This window comes from Rhinopithecus bieti, unplaced genomic scaffold, assembly GCF_001698545.2.
Source record: "Rhinopithecus bieti isolate Rb0 unplaced genomic scaffold, ASM169854v2 scaffold_3041, whole genome shotgun sequence".
In the NCBI taxonomy this organism is placed as follows: Eukaryota; Metazoa; Chordata; class Mammalia; order Primates; family Cercopithecidae; genus Rhinopithecus; species Rhinopithecus bieti.
In genome coordinates, this window is record NW_016804262.1 from 803,167 (window position 1) to 822,728 (window position 19,562).

General features: G+C 38.2%; 1 protein-coding gene across 6 annotated transcripts in view; it reads right to left on the bottom strand.

Annotated features, from left to right (window-relative positions):
* Nucleotides 1-9,098, bottom strand: part of ARMC3 (armadillo repeat containing 3) — a 121,378-nt gene extending 112,280 nt beyond the window's left edge. For 2 of the 6 annotated variants that reach the window (XM_017867443.1, XM_017867442.1), the window contains exons 1-3: nucleotides 9,015-9,060; nucleotides 4,825-4,873; nucleotides 3,747-3,823 (exon numbers count right to left, since the gene is read on the bottom strand). In XM_017867443.1, the coding sequence (XP_017722932.1) occupies nucleotides 3,747-3,821 (75 nt within the window). In that variant the 5' untranslated portion in view covers nucleotides 3,822-3,823; nucleotides 4,825-4,873; nucleotides 9,015-9,060. Of the gene's footprint in view, nucleotides 1-3,644; nucleotides 3,824-4,824; nucleotides 4,874-9,014 lie in introns of those variants that run through there. The other 4 variants (XM_017867445.1, XM_017867444.1, XM_017867447.1 and 1 more) reach the window with 3 other exon arrangements.
* Nucleotides 9,099-19,562: the final 10,464 nt, after the last annotated feature.

The window sequence follows — 19,562 nt, forward strand, 5'->3', positions numbered from 1 at the left end:
ATGGGGGAGGGGGGAGGGATTGCACTGGGAGTTATACCTGATGTAAATGATGAGTTGATGGGTGCTGACGAGTTGATGGGTGCAGCACACCAACATGGCACAAGTATACATATGTAACAAACCTGCACGTTATGCACATGTACCCTAGAACTTAAAGTATAATAATAATAAAAAAAGGGCACTGAGAATAAAATGATAGTGATAACAGAGTGCCACATGACTAAATAAATAATACTGTGCTGTCATTACATATCCCATCTGCTTTCACATAAGAAAGTCACAGTCACTAACAAGCTTGTTAAGAAACTATAATTTCACACTCTTTACAAAAATAAATGATAAAACAAAATTATTTACAAAAAGAATGAAAGAAAATGGAAGCATTTTGGCTAAGTTTTGAATTTTAAGTCCCATCAATTAGAGTGGCCATAGGCTTCTAGAATATTTTTATGTCTCTGTTAAGGAATAATACTGTCTAGAATAGTGCTGTCCAATAGCACCTCAGCAATGAAAATGTTCTGATTTTGTGCTATCCAATATGGTAGTCACAGGTCACAAGTGGTTCTTTATTCTTTAGCATTTGAAATGTACCTAATGTGACTGAGAATCTGAATTTTTAACTTCTTTTTAAAAAAATAGACACAGAGTCTTGCTGTTTTTCCCAGGCTCATCTTGAACTCCTGGCTTCAAGCGATCCTCCCGCCTCAGCCTCCCAAAGTGCTGGGATTACAGATGTGACCCACTGTACCTGGCCTTTAAAATTAACAATTTTAATCATTATAAGTTCAAATTTTAATAACCACATGTGCCTAGTGGTTGTAGTATTGGCACAGGTCTAAAAAAAATACAAAATTACAAAGATGACCTCAGTGAAAATAGATCATCACAGTTGAGTGATTTTTACAGTGCCAATAAGTACAAATAAAAGGCTTTTAAAACTTCGATTTCAATACGTTTACAACAGCAGTGGTCCCAGATCATGAGGCACTAATTGTATAGGAAAAGAGAGATAGATAAACAGGAGGAGGTAGACAGCGTTCATCTAATAGGAACTTTCAGTAGAGAATATCTAGACATCGGTAAAAATTTACCAAAATGTCTAAAGATTAAAATGAAAGTAGCTAATACAGCTTTTAGTTTGCTTTATAACCTGATCAAAGTAGTCAACTTTTGGAGTAAGATGAGCAAGCTGAAAATTATCTGTATGGTTTTATATCTGTATATTGTTTATGAATTTATATTTTTTTATTAATTCATAGTGTTTAACTGTGAGGAGGGAGAAAGATGGGAAAAGAAGTTCTTACAACTTCTTTGCATAGCAAAATAAATGATAATATTATTTACAAGAAGAATGAAAGTAAATGGAAGCATTTTGGCTAAGCTTTGAATTTTAAGACCAGTCAATTTGAGTGGCCATAGGCTTCTAGAATATTTTTATGTCTCTGTTAAGGAATAATACTGTCTAGAATAGTGCTGTCTAATAGGCCTCTAATGATAAAAATGTTCTGATTCTCTGCTGCCCAGTAGGGCAGGCACAGACCATTTATTTATTTATCTTTTAAAGTCCACAGTACTGTTGTCAGTCTATGAGAAAGAATGAAAAGTTGAGTTCTGAGATTGATGAAGGAGGTCCAGGAAAACCCAGGAGACCTCACCCTCTTCCCAGGAATTGGATTTGGTTGTGCAGCTGAGGAGGCATGTTCTACTATTTTCCATTGCTGTGATTCTATACTCACCCTGCTTAGCTTCCTGTGTGCATTTAACTAAGGAAAGAAAGTCCTGACCCATTAACATAAATATTCAATTAACTTGATACTTAATCATTGTGGTTCCAGGGCCAGGTCATAGTCTCTTGGGAGTTTAGATCTTGTGGCTTTATCCACTGAAGCTCAATCACCTCTGAAATATTAAAAGACTACAATTTCCATGCTTGCAAACTCAAAAATCTGACCATAAATTATGATGGCCACACACCAGGCCTCAGGGGACTTCAGTGGCCAGCTGGTCTTCCATGCTTCATCCCTGACTTCCCTGTCTCCTTTGACAGTTCATACAAACCTGTTCAGTTCTGTAGAATGATGAACAGCACTCTCAACTACTTCATTAATAATAACAACATCTACCAAGCTCTTACCTAATGCCAGGCACTGTTCTAAGCATCTTACATTTATCTAACCTTACTTCATTGATGTGAGTGGGTCTTCCTATGAGTTAAGCAGTATCACATCCTCACTGTGGTGCACAGAGGTTAGAAAGTTCACCCAAGTTCATAGATGGGCAGAAGTAGATAATGGAGTAAGGACCCAAACTCAGGTGGTTTAGCCCCAGAGCCTGTACTCTCAGTCACTGAATATCTTGCCTTATACTAAATCATGCCTAGTAGAGTCATTTCTATTAGGAATTCTTTTATGCAATATTCCACAGTAAAATTTTTCCTTTTATTAAAGCATCACAAACAGCCTTTTGGCCAGATATGGAAATGATTTGGAAAGGAAAAATATAGTTGTATTGGTCAATCAAGCCATATCTTTTCCATATGTAGGCTTCTTCTTAGCTAGTGTCTCTTTTATGAGAAGAAGATGTAAATCGGTACCATATATGCATATATTAATGTTACTACAAATGAGAATATTAAGAAAAGTAAAGGGAGTTTTTTGTTTTAATCCTATTGCCAACACTTTTCTTGCTGTCTTTATTACTCATTTAAACCTGTAGAGGAAAGCCTGATAAAAATTAAAGTCTTTAGAAACAATATATCTAGGAAACGTATAAGAAGCAAATTACCATTAGTTGACAGAGAAAAGTTTATTTTCTTAAGTAGTTATATTTCTCTTTACATGTGGTTTTCATGTACAATGTGTAGAAGAACAAACCTTTATTGACTTTAGAGGTATATTTTGGAACGAGTTCCAGGTTAAGATACTGTAAATTATGGCATACTGCTTTGAAGTATGAAAACAAATACTGTAGAAAAGGACTTATATATTATTTTAATACCACTCTGTCAGTTTTTGTTTGTTCGTTTGTTTGTTTGTTTTTTGAGATGGAGTCTCGCTCTATCCCCCAGGCTGGAGTGCAGTGGCGTGATCTCGGCTCACTGCAAGCTCCGCCTCCCGGGTTCACGCCATTCTCCTGCCTCAGCCTCCCGAGTAGCTGGGACTACAGGCGCCCGCCACCATGCCCGGCTAAGTTTTTGTATTTTTAGTGGAGATGGGTTTTCACTGTGTTAGCCAGGATGGTCTCTATCTCCTGACCTCGTGATCCGCCTGCCTCAGCCTCCCAACACTGTCAGTTTTACAGTCAGAGTAGAAGGGTGGAAGTCCCCTGGGAAAGACAAGGAAAAGTAAGGACCGTTGGTCAATGTTACACCCGCCATTGTCTACCTCCAAGGCTGTTGGGAGCTGAGGGAGCAAGAGCTCTATTTTGTTAATGCTAGGACTGTGTTTCTCAAGTTCTCCATTGTGTCCCCAAGGATTGGAGTCCAGAGGACAATATCAGCAAGACATTATGAAGTTATAGAAAGTGTATTGCACAAATACATCTATTGTTTATTAGTCCCGTAATTCTAATTGTAATCAGAATATGGTTTTGCTAATAAGATGCCAATAATGCTATTTGGTAGCAAAAAGGGGGGTAATACAAACCTTGGATGCAATGAAAAGAATAAGAGAATCTGCAACATTTTAGGAATATGTCCTAAGAGAAGCAGCCAGAACGATGAAATATCATGAGATCACAATGCCTACCCCTGCAAAGCCTTCCTGGACCCAGGAAGACAGGCACTTCTGTAGATTTTGTTCCCAACTGTATTGAAGTATCATACCTAGAGGATTGCACAGAGGCACGTGTCAGTGTATGTGTGTATGTGTCTCAGAAGCAGAGTCTAGAGGATTCTCATGATAATAGATCTTATTTTCCAAGTGCTATGTGCCAGGCACTAAGACCTTTATGTAACTTATTCTGTTTTAAAGCATACGACAACAGGAATGAGTTGGATATTACAATTCCCATTTTGGAGCTAAAATGAGTTGGCTGAAGGCCCCCAGGGTCTTAACCACAAAGCTCTCAAGGCTGGGGGCAGATTTCTGCCATTAGCCCAGTTTCCTTCAAATTTGAAATTTCTGTGGGTCTGTGGACTCACTCATTTCTTTTCTAATCCTGTTTTATCTGAAGGAAATCACACCAAATGTCTGTTTCAAAATAAGTTTCTAAACTGAAAATTGTCAAAGGTCATTTTCACTTTTAACACAACCTTTCAATAATTGATAAACTTTAAAGAGATAAGATAAAATCCTGTTTTTAAAGAGAGAGAAGAGCTTTCAGTGGGGAATGAATTAGCATTTGGAATAAAGATGATGATTCCAGACTAGTCTCTTGATAGAACTGGAAAGGATAGGGACTTCTCATGTGCAATGGTCATCACCAGCCAATCTCATACACATATCTAATAGCTATCACAGAACTTCCAGTTATTTTTGAAAATTCACTTCATTAATTAACATAAATGAGAGGCTGGCAAATGTAAATGGTAAGTATTTAAAAGAACAACCCAAACTATTTATTCATTAACTAGGCTATAAACATGCCATCTACATACTGGAAAAGCTAATAATTACTCTCTAATTGTGCTAATTATATAATGACAATGTTGTAAATGTTTGTTTATATAATGTTAGATTTCTCTGACTAATCTTATCATTAGTCAGACTTTGGACTTCTGCCATCGCGTATTCATGTATATACTGGTACATGCCAAACTGTGTGAACAATTTATTTTTATAACTGCTTGTTAAAGTGCTACTAATATTCAAATCAGAAACTTACCACATCCTTAGGAGGAGGCTCTACTTCCTTCTTTATCTTTTTACCCATCCTGGAAAAAAATGCAATATATGTTAAAGTGACATTTGCACATACATTTCTCAATTACCTGTGCCCTTGGGAGGAGGTTTCTTTTCTCCTTTAAATTTTTACCTCCTCAAACACAATGCAATACGTGTAGAAATTATCACATATATACAAATATGTCACCTACATCCCAATTTCAAACTCTGCAATTTTAAGGAACTTATTGATAAGATCATTGAGCGTTAGTCCTGACTTTCAGTTTAGAAAGGAGGTGAATATATTAGTGGCATAACTTAAATAACAGGAAATCATTTACCTTTTTTATAGCTTGCTTATGATGGGCCTAAGAGACTAAGCCCATCAAGTTTCTTTTGAGACCTGCAAGAGTGTGTGTGCCACAAAGGCAGAGGTTTTTGTCTATTTTCTTGCACTGATGTATCCCAAACACCTACAACAGTGTCTGGTACATAATCGGCATTTGGTATTTATAAACCTCATTAACTCCATTTTTCCTAGGAGTAAAGATCTTATAAATGGTATACAAAATCTACCAGATCTGAGTCAACATTTTTGTCCTTTCCCTGGATAACAAAAAAGTTTTCTCTCGTATAATCCACAGCTCAGTAAAAAAGCAATAAAAAAATCTGAAGAGATACATTCTGGGAAAACTGAGGTTACTTCCTTTCTACTTGTCCTCATATATCCATGTCTGTGTGGAAAAAGTGAAAGGAATGTGATTTATGCTTGTTAACATACCACAGAGGAGTATTCCAGCCAGGGTTCAAAGAACTTTTCAGGCCGGGCGGGTGGCTCACGCCTGTAATCCCAGCTCTTTGGGAGGCTGAGGTGGGTGGCTCATGAGGTCAGGAGTTTGAGACCATCCTGGCCAACATAGTGAAATCCTGTCTCTACTAAAATTACAAAAATCAGCTGGGTGTGGTGGCATGTGCCTTGTAGTCCCAGCTACTCAGGAGGCTGAGGCATGAGAATCACTTGAACCTGGGAGGTGGAGGCTGCAGTGAGCCGAGATCATGCCACTGCACTCCAGCCTGGGCAACAGAGTGAGACTCTATCTCAAAAAAATAAAAAAAATAAAAAAAATTTTCAAGATGTTAATGTCTATTAGAATAACCCAGGAAATCTATCTAGTTTTCTTCAATGAGAGTTTGTGGAATTATGTTCGTCATCAGAGCCATCTTAAACGGTATATCGTAGGAGCAATCTTAAATGGTATATCGTAGCCTTAAGGAAATTACCATAGTCTCAGTAGAAATCCTAGGAAGTAGAAAATCCTTGGGGAGAATCTACAGTGTCAGGGTTAGCTCAAATTGCATGTCAAGGATCAAAAGCAACTCCTAGCATTAGAGACACCAGAATTTATCACATACATTAAAAAGCCACGTCTTCATAGAAACTCCTAGATGCTTCTGAAAGGCATCTATTCCAGGTCTCTAACTTCAGACCACACTACTTTTAAGATTTTTGAGGATCTATGCAAGCTTATTCACACTATAGCCAATATATTAAAATGTTAAAATGTGCCTGCATCGCCCATTAAATGTCATTTGCATCATAAAAACTTTTGAAATTTGTATTTGAAATTACTCAGCAAACAGTACATACACCTGGAAATTCTTGTAAAATGAGAAAATTGTTTTCAAATGTAATAAAACATTTATATTAATAAAACATTTAATTAACACTAATTTTTCAGTTCTCTTTTCATATTTGAGAGCCAATATAAGCATTTTTTTCCAAATCTCAAACATCTTCCTTAGGTGCTTGAAAAGTGAACAGGCCCTAGACCTTGTGCCTATAATATTTCAGGCAGACATGCAGAAACTATTCTGGGCAAATGAGAATCTATCCTACAATTAATCTCTAGGGAAAAAAAAAGAGTTTATAGCACTCTATAACCAGTTCCAAGACAGAGCAGCCTTTGATTTATAAAAGAATTGCTTATGAATAATATTCAGGAAGCAATTAAATTACACCTGCATAAAGTTGTTTTAAATCATCTGATTTTCATATAGGAACTAATTTTTCCTACTTCAGGATAGTGTTTTTGAGCAATTGCATAGTGCAGAGGTTAGAAGAGCTTACACAGACAGTATTGCAATGATAGAGTGTCTCCTAAGCTAGAGAATGAAGTTGCTTTATCATGACCCGGCATGGTGGCTCACTCCTGTAATCCCAGCACTTTGGGAGGCTGAGGCGAGTGGATCACTTGAGGTCAGGAGTTCAAGACCAGCCTGGACAACATGGCAAAACCTTGTCTCTACTAAAAATTCAAAAATTAGCCTGGAGTGGCAGTGGCATGTGCCTGTAGTCCCAGCTACTGGGGAGGCTGAGGTAGGACAAACACTTGAGGCTGGGAGGCGGAGGTTGCAATGAGCTGAGATCACACCATTGCACTCCAGCCTGGGTGACAGAGCGAGACTCTGTCTCCCCCCAGAAAAAAGCCTATGTGTTTTATCACCATACTGGGTATGATAGTTAATGGAGGAGAGACTGAACAGCTGACAGAGGCCAGTGGCAATGAGCTACGGAGATGACCCTTATGAGGGTAATACATTTCACTGTGGAGAATTTGGAAAACAAGGGCACAACAAATAAAATAAAAATCACCTAAAGATAAGCTCAGAGAGATCAATAGTATTTCTTTTCTTTTCTTTTTTTTTTTTTGAGACAGAGTCTCACTCTGTTGCCCAGGCTGGAGAATGGCCTGATCTCAGCTCACTGCAACCTTCACCTCCCAGGTTTAGGTGATTCTTCTGCTTCAGCCTCCTGAGTAGCTAGGATTACAGACACTCGCCACCACGCCCAGCTAATTTTTGTATTTTCAGTAGAGACAGGTTTCCCCCACATTGACCAGGTTGGTCTCAAACTCCTGACTTCAGGCGATCCACCTGCCTCAGCCTCCCAAAGTGCTGGGGTTACAGGCATGAGCCACCGTGCCCGGTTTTGTGTGTTTTTCTAAAGCGATTTTAATATCTTCTGCCCCTGAATTTCTATCCCCTACGTTGTCACCTTCCCTTGCCTGGTTCATATTCCTACAAATTCTTTTTTCTTTTTTTTTCTTTTTTTTTTTTTTTTTTTTTTTTTTTTCTGAGACGGAGCCTCGCTCTGTCGCCCAGCGCTGGAGTGAGTGGGCAGATCTCAGCCCCCCACCTGGCAACTCCGCCTCCCGGGTTTACGCATTCTCCCCTGCCTCAGCCTCCCGAGCAGTTGGACACAGCGCGCCCGCCCGCACTCGCCCGCCTAGTTTTTTGTATTATTTTAGTAGAGACGGCGGGTTTCAACCGCTGTAGCCAGGATGGTCCCCTCGACTCTCCCTGACTCCGCTGACTCCCCCGTCTCGGCCTCACCAAAGTGCTGGGATTACAGGCTTGAGCCACCGCGCCCGGCCTCCTACTAAATTCTTAAATTAACAAATAAACTCGTGACGTCTCAGTTTCCCTTCATTGCTTCAGTCATCTCCAGTGGATTAGCATAACATGCCATTTCAAATATTTTAAAATCCATTAGCTATCTAGCCAGTCTCTGATTATTAAAATTTGTTTCTAATTTTCTGCAAATATAGACAGGGCTGCAACGAACGTCCTTGGACATAAAATTTTCATCCATATCCCCAACTATTTCTTTAGGATAAATCTCTAGCAGTAAATTAACTGTGTGAAAACTTCAGGGCATTGGATATGCAAACAACTATTCTCTAAAAATGCATCTTCTTGACTACTGGAGCCATTTTTTTTTTCCACAAGTTGATTGGTCCTTTGTATTTGTTCCTCGCGAACGTTCAGCCTATGATTTTAAATATTTTCTAATGAGTTCTGCTTTGAGAATATTTAAAGAGGAGGAGGGCTCGAGAAATCGAGGCTACTTCCGAGTTGCTCATGGTCAAGTAACGGAATCTGACTTGATCTCACCTCAGATCCCCTCTTGGGCCTCAGTTTTGTCACCTGTTGAATGGGAGATGGTGGAATGCTTACGAAACCCACCCCAAGCCCCGTCTAACCCTACAGGCACGGGCAGAAAACAACAACGCCCAGCAAGGTGTTGCCTCACTGACCCCAGCAGTCTGCGCCCACGTGGCATCTTCTCCTTTCCCAGGTTTTCCCAGGTAGGAGGCTTTGGGCCTCCCTACCCTGAGGGGCTAACTTTACCTGCCGGGAGATCCCGCCGAGTAGCTGCTCCGCAAACCCAGCAGACGCCCTGGGCGCGAACCCCCAGTCTCTTGTTGTGCCTCGTTGCTAGGCGACGCCTCGCCGCGCCTGCGCGCCTGAGCCCTGGGAACGCACGGGGCTGCGAGGGCACCCATTGTCCCTCCGAGGGCAGCGGTCAGTGCGGGAGGAGCCAAGTGCGTCCGCGATTACCTGAATCCAGTGCTTTAGGGGAGAATGGAAACTGGGGGTGGAAGCTGTAAATCAGGAGGCAGTTTAGCCTCGGCTTCTGGCCCAAGGACTGGCTGTAGGTTCAAATATGCAAACACTATTGCATTCTTCCAAATACAGGCGTCAGCCAGAATCTCTGTGCAGATGAAACCCACATTAGCCAACTCCCGCCCAGGCTCCGTTAAGCTGCAGACCTGCACTGCCACGTTTCCCTGCACTAGGATGTCCTATCCGTTCCCACAGAACTTCTCATGGCCCTTCAAAGCCCATTCTCTTCCTCTTTCTTTCCTTTTCCTGCCATTCTTCCAATCGCCTTGACTCAGAAGGAACTTCAATTTCCCTTCGTTCTCCCATGCCCCCCAACCACAGTCATCACTTCAGCCACTTCTTGGCGGCTTACATTTTGTTTCCTGCTTGTTCCCGTTCTCATATCTTTACTGTCACTTCAATCCAGCTCGTCATTTTTTGGCCTTCTGGCTGATGACTTGAGTTCCTCTCTCCTTACAGTTCTTTCTATATATCACAGGCAAATCGGCCTTCCAGAAATCATCGTTCCAGTCTTGTCACTTCCCTAATCAAATGTCAGCGGCATCCTAAGATAAATTTTCAACACATTGGCCTGGAATTCAAGACTGTCTGCTCCATCTCTATTCCATCTGTGCAACCTCATTTTCAAATGCTCTCCACCACCCAAGCTCCAGCCAAACTTACTGTTACCAAAATTTTCCACACTTTTCTCTAGATTTTTTTGCTTATCTGTTCATCACTTCATTTTTCAACAAATGCTTATAAAGTAGCTTCTATTTTCCAGGTCATGTGCAACACCTGGAATATTCTTTCATTTCCACTTAATTACGCCCAGCTCAAATGCCATCTTCATAAAATACTTTTTGATTGCTTTTAGCAAAAAGTCTCTCCCTCTCCTCTTTGACTTTGCAAATTCCATCTCCTACCGGCCCCTGTTGGTCTCCCAGTCCTGAGAATGATAGATGCTTCTTATAATTGCTACTTTTATATATCTTATGTTCTCTTCTCACCCTTTAAGTTGCCTGATAAACAGCTTTATAACAATTATTTGTATTCAGTTTTCCATGATCAAATACCCTTTGTGATTTCTGTATAGAAAAGATCTTAAGTAATGGTCATGGAAGTAGGAAAAGGATTAAGACCAAGTAGTATCAAGGAAACCAAGGAGGGAGTTTCAAGAATATAAGCGTCATCAAGTGTTATATGATTGGACTTTGAATAATATACACCTGTATCTTCCAGCTGCTCCCTGTCTTCCATGATTTTTCCTGTCAGTATATAATTATGTGGAAGCCTCTCCCATGCCTCAACTAAAATGCAAAAACAAATAAAATCTCTTTGATCTTGTTGTTCCTTCTAACCATTATTCTATTGTTCGCTTTCTCTTCTTGGTCATGACTTTTCAAAAAAAGTAGCCAGCATTAGATACTTACACATTTTTAACTTCCTATTCACTCTTCAGACTATAGTGACCTGTTTTTGTCCCAGCACTAAAACTATCCATATCCATTGGATGCTTCTTAGTCCTCATCTTGCTTAACATTGCTGCTGTATAAAACACTCAATGACACCTCATTCTTGAAACCCTTTTCTTAGTTTCCTTGATACTACTTGTTCTTGATCTTCCTTCTACTTTCTTTTATGACCATCATTTAATATCTTTTCTATACAACAGGGTCTCTCTATGCTGCCCAGGCTTGTCTTGAATTCCTGGCCTCAAGGAATCCTCCTGACTCAGCCTCCTGAGTAGCTGGGATTACAGGCACATATGCCCAGTTGTGGTTTTTTTTTTTTTACAGAATCTTAAATGTTGAAATTTCCGAGGGATCTGTCCCTTGCTCTCTTTTCACACTATGTGCTTTTCTAGGTGATCTTATTTATATTTGTGACTTCAACTATTCCACATATGTAGCTCCCCATCAGACTCTGATACTGAACTCTAGACCCATATATCCTTCTACTTGCTACACAGTTCCACCTGGATACCCACAGGCACGTCAGTCATCAACACTACCCACCTAAACTCATCATTTTCCCAGTATAGACATGTTCTTCCAATTATCTAGGGGTACCAACAGGTGTTCTACCCAAAGAGACCACCAAGTCTGACAGGCATCCTAGACTTATTTCCCTTTTCATACAGTTAATTATTTGATTCCCCTAAAAGTTTTTTGAATTTATTCTTACCTTTCCATTCCCATAGCCCAAGTACAGAAAGTCACTGTCCTTTACCTGAGTTCATCTAACAAGCCTTCTGGCACATCTTCCATCCTCTAGACTTGTCCTAGCTTCAATTCATCGTCTCCAAGACAATCAAAGTAATCATTCTAAGATGCAAATTTAATTTGTCTGTGTCCTTGCTGGCTTCAATAGCTCTAACACACAAATGATGAAATGCAACAAGATTCTTAAATTGACACCCAAGATCTTTTCTTGTTCTGACTGCTTCCTACTACAATAGCTTCTGTCATTGTTCAAAAATACAGCAAACTGCTCAGCATTCTCCAAGTACACCATGACATTTTGTGCCCTTCACTCCCCTAATCACCCTCAAAACCACTTATTCATCTTTCAAATTTTAACTCAGTCATCATTTCCTCCAAAAAGTCTTTATTAGCTTTTTCAGACAGAGTGAAGCATTTCTCATTTGTTGCTATAGCTGTACCTTACGCTTGCTCTGTTGTTTTCACAAGATATTGTAATTTATTTGTTTACATGTATGTCTCCCCACCTCGGCTGTTTCTAAAGTAACTAAATTTTTTTAATACTATGTTTTTCAAGTAACTAAATTTTTTTAATACTATGAGACAGGCAATTATGAAGTGGTTAAAGCGCACCATTAAATCCACACCATAATCCTGTGAGGTCTGAATGAAGTACAGGGTGATTAGCAGAAGGTCACTCTACTAGTAAATGGTAAAGACAGGACTTGAACTAAAGTCAGCTTGACTTTTATAGCCATGTTCTGCACCAATACATCATACCAGCCCATCCTGAAATTACAGTGTTATAACAAGTTGTGATGTGTTTTTATTAAATAATTAAAACTACTGCTTTAATTCTTGTTTTATAGAGTTAGTCTTTGCTGAGTATGTCAAATTTGGGCAGGGGGTCATATTTATTTTAACATATACAGTTGGATGGGTTTGGACAAGGGTTTGCAGTTGTGTAACCATCACCCCAGGGAAGTTTCAGAGACCATCTCCATCATCCCAAATTTCCCTTATGCCTCTTTGAAGTCAAATCTCTCCCTCTAACCAACTTCCCTGGGAACAACTGCTCTGTTTTCTCTCCCTATCATTCTGACTTTTCCAGAATGTCTTATAAACAGAACCATGCAATATGCTGCCTTTTGTGTCTGGCTTCTTTAATTTAGCATAGTTTAGGAGATTTGTCCATGGTGTTGCATTTATCCATAGCTTGTCTCTCTTTATGGCTGAGTGGTATTGCACTGCATAGATGTACAATATCCATTTGCTGATTGATGGGCATTCTGGTACTTTCCAGTTTAGGACTGTTATAAATAATTGTGGTTAAATATACAAGGTTTTGTGTGAACATGTTTCTCCTTTTTGGAAAAATACCCAAGAGTGGAATTTCTGGGTCTTATGCCATGTGTATGTATAACGTTATACCAACCTGCCAAATTTCTTTGCAAAGGAATTATACTGTATTTGCATTCCCACCAGCAAAAATGAGAGAGGCCATTGCTTCATATGCTCTACAGCACTTGATGTTGTCAGTCCTTTTAATTTTAGCCATTTTAGTGGGAGTGTAATGGTATCTCCCTCTGGGTTTAATTTGCATTTCCTTCATGACTGGTGATGATGATCTCATTCTATGTGATTGTTAGCCATTTCTGTACCTTCTTTTGTGAAGTACCTGTTCAAATATTTTTCCTACTTTTATTTGGATTGTTTGTATTCTTGAGTTGTAAGAGTTCCCTGTGTATCCTGGATACAGGTCATCTGTCAGATCTACATTTTGGACATATTTTCTGACAGTGTGTGGCTTATCTTTTTGTTTCTTAAAAAATGTCTTATGTACACCAGACGCTTTCAGTTTTGATAAAGTCCAATTCATTCATTGTTTCAAAGGTTAGTCTTGTTTTGTTTTATTTCATTTTACTTTTGCCCTACCTAAGAAATCTTTGCCGAGTCCAAAGGGAAAAAAATAGACTTCCTTTTATGTTTTGTTTTAGAAGTCTTCCAGTTTTGATTCTTACATTTGGGTCTATGATCCATGTCACATTAGTTGCTGTATATGATATGAGATGGTTTAAGAATCACAATTTTGCATATGAATGTCCAAATGCTCTAGTACCACTTGAAGAAAACACTATTCTGTATGTATTGAATTACTTTGGCATCTTTGTCAAGAATAAATTTGCCCTTTGTAAGTGGATCTATTACTGGAGTCTATTCTGCTTCCTTGATCAATATATCTGTCCTCACACTAATATCACCACCTTTTGCTTATTGTAGCTTACAGAAAGCCTTTAAATCAAATAACAGGAGTTATCAAAAAGAACAAATTTGTTATTTTTCAAATTGTTTTGGCCATTGTATGTCCTTTGCATTTTCCTACATGTTTCAAAATTAGCTTGTTAATTTTCATCAGAAAATCTGCTGGAATTTTGATAAGAATTACATTTAATCTATAGATAAATTCAGGAAGAATTGACATCTTAGTAATCTTGAGCTTTCCAAATTATTAACATAGTATAGCTCCTTATTTATTTGAGTATTTTAAAATTTATTTCTTCTTGTGTAGGTCTCACACATTTTTAAAAGCTTGCATCTGAGTATTTTTGTAAGTTCTTATGGTATTGTAAAGAGTATTTTTTAAATTTCAATTTTGAAATGGTTATTTCTAGTATAAGAAATACATTTTATTTTTTATATTGATCTTGTCTACTGTGATCTTGTTAAGCTCACTGATTCTAGGAAAATTTTTTGTAGATTCATTAGGATTTTTTGTGTAGATGATCATGTTATCTACCATTAAAGACATTTTTCTTCCAATCTGGTTATCTTTCTTTTTGAAAAAAAAAATTGTCTTGCCCTGTTGCTCAAGGTAAAATCTTTAATACAATTTTGAATAGAAGTGGTGTAAAAGAACATCTTGCCTCATGCCAGATCTTAGGGAGAAAGCATTCAGCATTTACCATGAACTATATAAGCTTTTAAAATGTGCCCTTAATCAAGTCAAGAAAATTTCCTTCCAATCCTTGTTTGCTGGTGAATTACTGTAGTGAATTAAGTTAAAATCTGTCAACTGTGTTTGCTAACATCTACTTTAATAATTATATGGTTTTTCCTCTCTGCTCTGTTAACATGCTGATATTACATGGAATTATTTTCAAATGTTGAACCAACCTTGCATTCCTGGGTAAAGTCCCACTTGGATATTATGCATTACCATTTTACACAAAACTGGATTTGATTTGGTAATATTCAGTTAAAGATCTTTGCATCTATACTCATGAGGGACTTTGGTCTATAGCTTTCTTTTCTCATAATATCTTTGATCATGGTTTCATGATAATGCTGGCCTCAGAAAATAATTTGGGAAGCATGTCCTCTTCTTCAATTCTCTGGAATTGTTTATGTAGAATTGGTAAGTTTTCTCCCTTTAATATTTGGTGGAATATATCAGTGAAGCTATCTTATTTTTTCTGTGGAAAGGTTTTTAATTATGAATTTTATTTTTAGTAGGTACACAGCTATTCAGTTTATCTATTTCTTCTTCAGTGAGCTTTGGTAGTGTATGTAATTAGAGGAATTTGTTCAGTGTACATAAGTTGTCAAATTTATTGGTATGAATTTCTTCATAGTATTTCCTCAACTTATTCTTTTAATATCTGTATTATCTATAGTGATGTCCCACTTTCATTTGTGATAATGCTAATTTGAAAATGGATTCAGTCACTTCTCAAAAGAAGACATTTATGCAGCCAACAGACACACGAAAAAATGTTCATNACATTTATGCAGCCAACAGACATATGAAAAAATGCTCATCCTCACTGATCATCAGAGAAATGCAAATCAAAACCACAGTGAGATACCATCTCACACCAGTTAGAACGGCGATCATTAAAAAGTCAGGAAAAAACAGGTGCTGAAGAGAATGTGGAGAAACAGAAATGCTTTTACACTGTTGGTGGGAGTGTAAACAGGTTCATCCATTGTGGAAGACAGTGTGGCAATTCCTCAAGTATGTAGAACTAGAAATACTATTTGACCCAGCAATTCCGTTACTGGGTATACACCCAAAGGATTATAAATCATGCTACTATAAAGACACATGCACACTTATGTTTATTGTGGCACTATTCACAATAGCAAAGGCTGAACCAACCCAGATGTGCACCAATGATAGACTGGATTAAGAAAATGTGGCACATATACACCATGGAATACTATGCAGCCATAAAAAAGGATGAGTTCATGTCCTTTGTAGGGACATGGATGAAGCCGGAAACCATCATTCTCAGCAAACTCTCCCAAGGACAGAATGTTCTCACTCATAGGTGGGAATTGAACAGTGAGAACACTTGGACACAGGGAGGGGAACATCACACACTGGGGCCTGTCAGGGGTTGAGGGGCTGGGGGTGGGGATAGCATTAGGAGAAATACTTAATGTAAATGATGAGTTGATGGATGCAGCAAACCAACATGGTACATGTATACCTATGTAACAAACTTGCACGTTGTGCACATATACCCTAGAACTTAAAGTATAATAAAAAAAAGGATTCAAAATTATATATCCATACAACAACCTGCAAATGAAAGTTTATAACAGCTTTATTTATAATTACTAAAACTAGAAGCAGCCAAGGGGATTGAATAAACAAACTGGTATATTCTTACAATTGAATACTATTCCTCAATAAAAGTAATGAGCTATTAATTTACATAATAAAATTGATGCATCATAAATTGACTTTGCTGAGTGAAAAAGGCCAAACCAAAGAGGCTACAAAATTCTATGACTCCATTCATGCTACATTTTTAAAACGGCAAAGTTGTAGGGATGAAAACAGACTAGTGGTTGCTAGAGTTTTATAGCAGGAAGAGCATTTGACTAGGGGAAGCATAGAGAAATGGGGAATTTTTAGGGTGATTGAAATAATATGATCTTGTAGTTGTAGATACATGAGGCTATACTTTTGTTAAAACCCATAGAACTTTACAGCATAAGAAGTGAACCTAAATGCATGCAAATTTTAAAAAAGTAATCAGGGGATTGGAAGAGCCTAGGATGGAAAACAGACTGTGATTAAAGAACTTAACTGTGTTACAGATGTGTGACATAACCTCACTGAAGCAGGCAGAGAAAATGAACTGATCTAATTAACTTTGGGAAACCATGTTTTGAATGGAAACTCTAATACTAAAAGCAAATGGAACAGTAAATAAATAGTGTATTCTACCAGGCAAAGTTGTTTCTCATAGAGTTTATGAAGGTTAATAATTCTGGAGTGATTGTACATTTATTTTGGGGTTGAGCAAATATATACATATATGTTAAGTGGTGGGAGCCATGTTTCCTATTATTGTAAAGAAAAGTTACAGATAAGCAAGGCAGAGGACTAAAACAAACTATGTAGATTGGATCAGAATCAGTGCAAACTCATGTTTTAGCCTAACATATGCACAGATGAATAGATACAGAAATAATCATAAATGTGTTTCTATGGGTCAGTATACATTCATATATTCCCTAACTCTGTCTACTAAGAGGACTTAGAGGCAGTGACATTCCAGTAATAAGTACATCTAGCACCCAGGTCTTTGTTTCTAATAGCATTCTCCAACAAAGGAAACCAGGCACCTTGGAAAAATAGTTTATTCTAAGTCTGGGGCATGATATGTACAAGATGAACCTGGAGCATCTTGTATTCCCAGAATGTAAGGAAGTGCTCAGAAAACAAAAAGATGAGGGTATGTTAGAAGGACACAAGAGTCAACCTGAAGGAGCTTTTAGAGATCAAAGCTGGCAGCATTTGAGCATCCAGATAAATAGCATAGTACTGGACTATAACATGAAGTATTAAATAAATACCCATGAGTCCATATTGATTTAAATAAATAATTGAATAAATAAATGGGGATGAGGAAACAAATCGCCCTTACAGAAGACTTCCAAATGTTTTATGTAGATAATCCTCCTCAGAGGTATAGCTTAACTCTTCCTATATCCCCACTCTTGAGTGTAAACTGCTCTTTGTGACTTGCTTCCTAAGAGTAGATTATGCAAAGGAGAGAGGGGCAGTAACTTTAGAGTACAGAACCTGGCAAACAATGCCTCATCCAGGTGGTCAAGGTTAACATTATCCATGATAAGTCATGTTTGTAGAATGTAGCTTGGTAAGATGTTATGGTGACTGGGCATGGTGGCTCAGGCCTGTACTCCCAGCACTTTGGGAGGCCAAGGTGGGAGGATAACTTGAGTCCAGGACTTTAAGACCACTCTGGGCAACATAGTGAGACTCCATCTCTACTAAAAACAAAAAATTTGCCAAGAGCAGTGGCATGCATCTGTAGTCCCTGCTACTAGGGAGTCTGAGGTGGGAGGATCACTTGAGCCCAGGAGGTTGAGGCTGCAGTAAGCTGTGATTGTACCACTGGACTCCAGCCTGGATGACAGATCAAGACCCTGTCTCAATTAATAATAATAATAATAATAATAATAATAATAAAGCAACAAAGATGTGATGAGAACAGCACTTCACCTCTGCAGTCTTCCTTCCGAAACCCATGACCCCAGTCTAACCATGGAAACACATCAGAAAAACCCAAATTAAGAAACATTCTGAAAAGCAGAAAAAAGACATTAGGGGGAAACTAGTAAAATCTGAACAAACTATGGAGTTTAGTTAACAGTCATGTTGCAATGTTGGTTCCTTTGTTGTGGCAAACGTATCATAGTAGTATAAAATGCAAACAATGGGAACTGGGTGAGGCACATATGGAAACTATCCTATATTTACAACTTTTCTGTAACTCTAAAACTATTCTAAATTTAAAACTTCGTTTTAAAAAACATACTGCAATTTCACCCTGCTCTTTGTTAAATCTTGCTATCTGTTTATTAAAGAAACCGGGTAACTTATTTGTCCTTTTTTTCCTGATTGTTTTCCATAATGCCATTTAACATGGTGGTCTGTAGGCTGTTTTATTCTATAAATGGGTGTTTATATCCAGAGAGTGATACATTCAGGTGCAATTTTTGATATTAACCCATTACAGGCAATGCTGTATATTTCCTACTGTGTCACATCAGAAAACATAAAATTTCTTGATATCTCCCTTTTAATGACTTAATGAGTGGGTTCAGGTGTTATTAGCCTGATGTCTTCACTATAAAATTCCACTCAGTTTTCTTTTTTATCTAGTAGCTTGAGTAGCCATTGAGCATAATTTTCTGGGTCCATTATTTCATTAGATGTTTGCAGAATGGTGATCTTCTATGTCCTCCATTACTTCTGAATTTATTAGTTATAGTTCTAAGATCTTTTCTTATCAACTATCTGATTAACAGGAAATACAGTTCATATAGGAAAGGCAGGATAAATGTTTAATTCTTTTCTTATTTTTACCAGTTTTTTGGGGTAATGCATTGTTACCCAGAACCTCCAAAGGTAATGAGTTTTGGTTCTTTGTTTATTAGCAATATGAGCACATGTTTTTCTAACAGATATATTAAAATCAATCATAGTCACTATTCTTTTTGATAAATTGTCCTATATTGGTCAGTGCGAGCCCTGTTTTAAAATTTTTGTTTATTTATTTGTTTGTTTTAGAGACAAGGTCTGGCTCCATTACCCAAGCTGCAATGTAGTAGTGTGATTATAGCTCACTGCAACCTCAAATTCCTGGGCTCAAGCGATCCTCCCACCTGAGCCTCCTGAGTAGCTAGGATTATAGGCACACAGCTAATTAAAAAAAAAAAAATGTGAAAACTAGGTTTCACCCTGTTGCCCAGGCTGGTCTCAAACTTCTGACCTCAAGCAATTTTCCTGCCTCTGCCTCCCAAAGTATTGAGATTACAGGTGTGAACAACTTACCCAGCCTGAGATCCCCTTTAATTTCTGGTGTCCTTTTGATGCGGCTCCAGTAGCCTTTGATAGCTTCCCAGTTCTTTAGTATGAAACACGTTTCCAGCTCATCTTACATATTTTATGTCCCCAAACTGGAATCCAAAGAACCTAGGTTCATTATACTGGAAAATTACATTTAGAGACCATAATCTAGACACTAGGTTGCTCATTGCTCCTAGG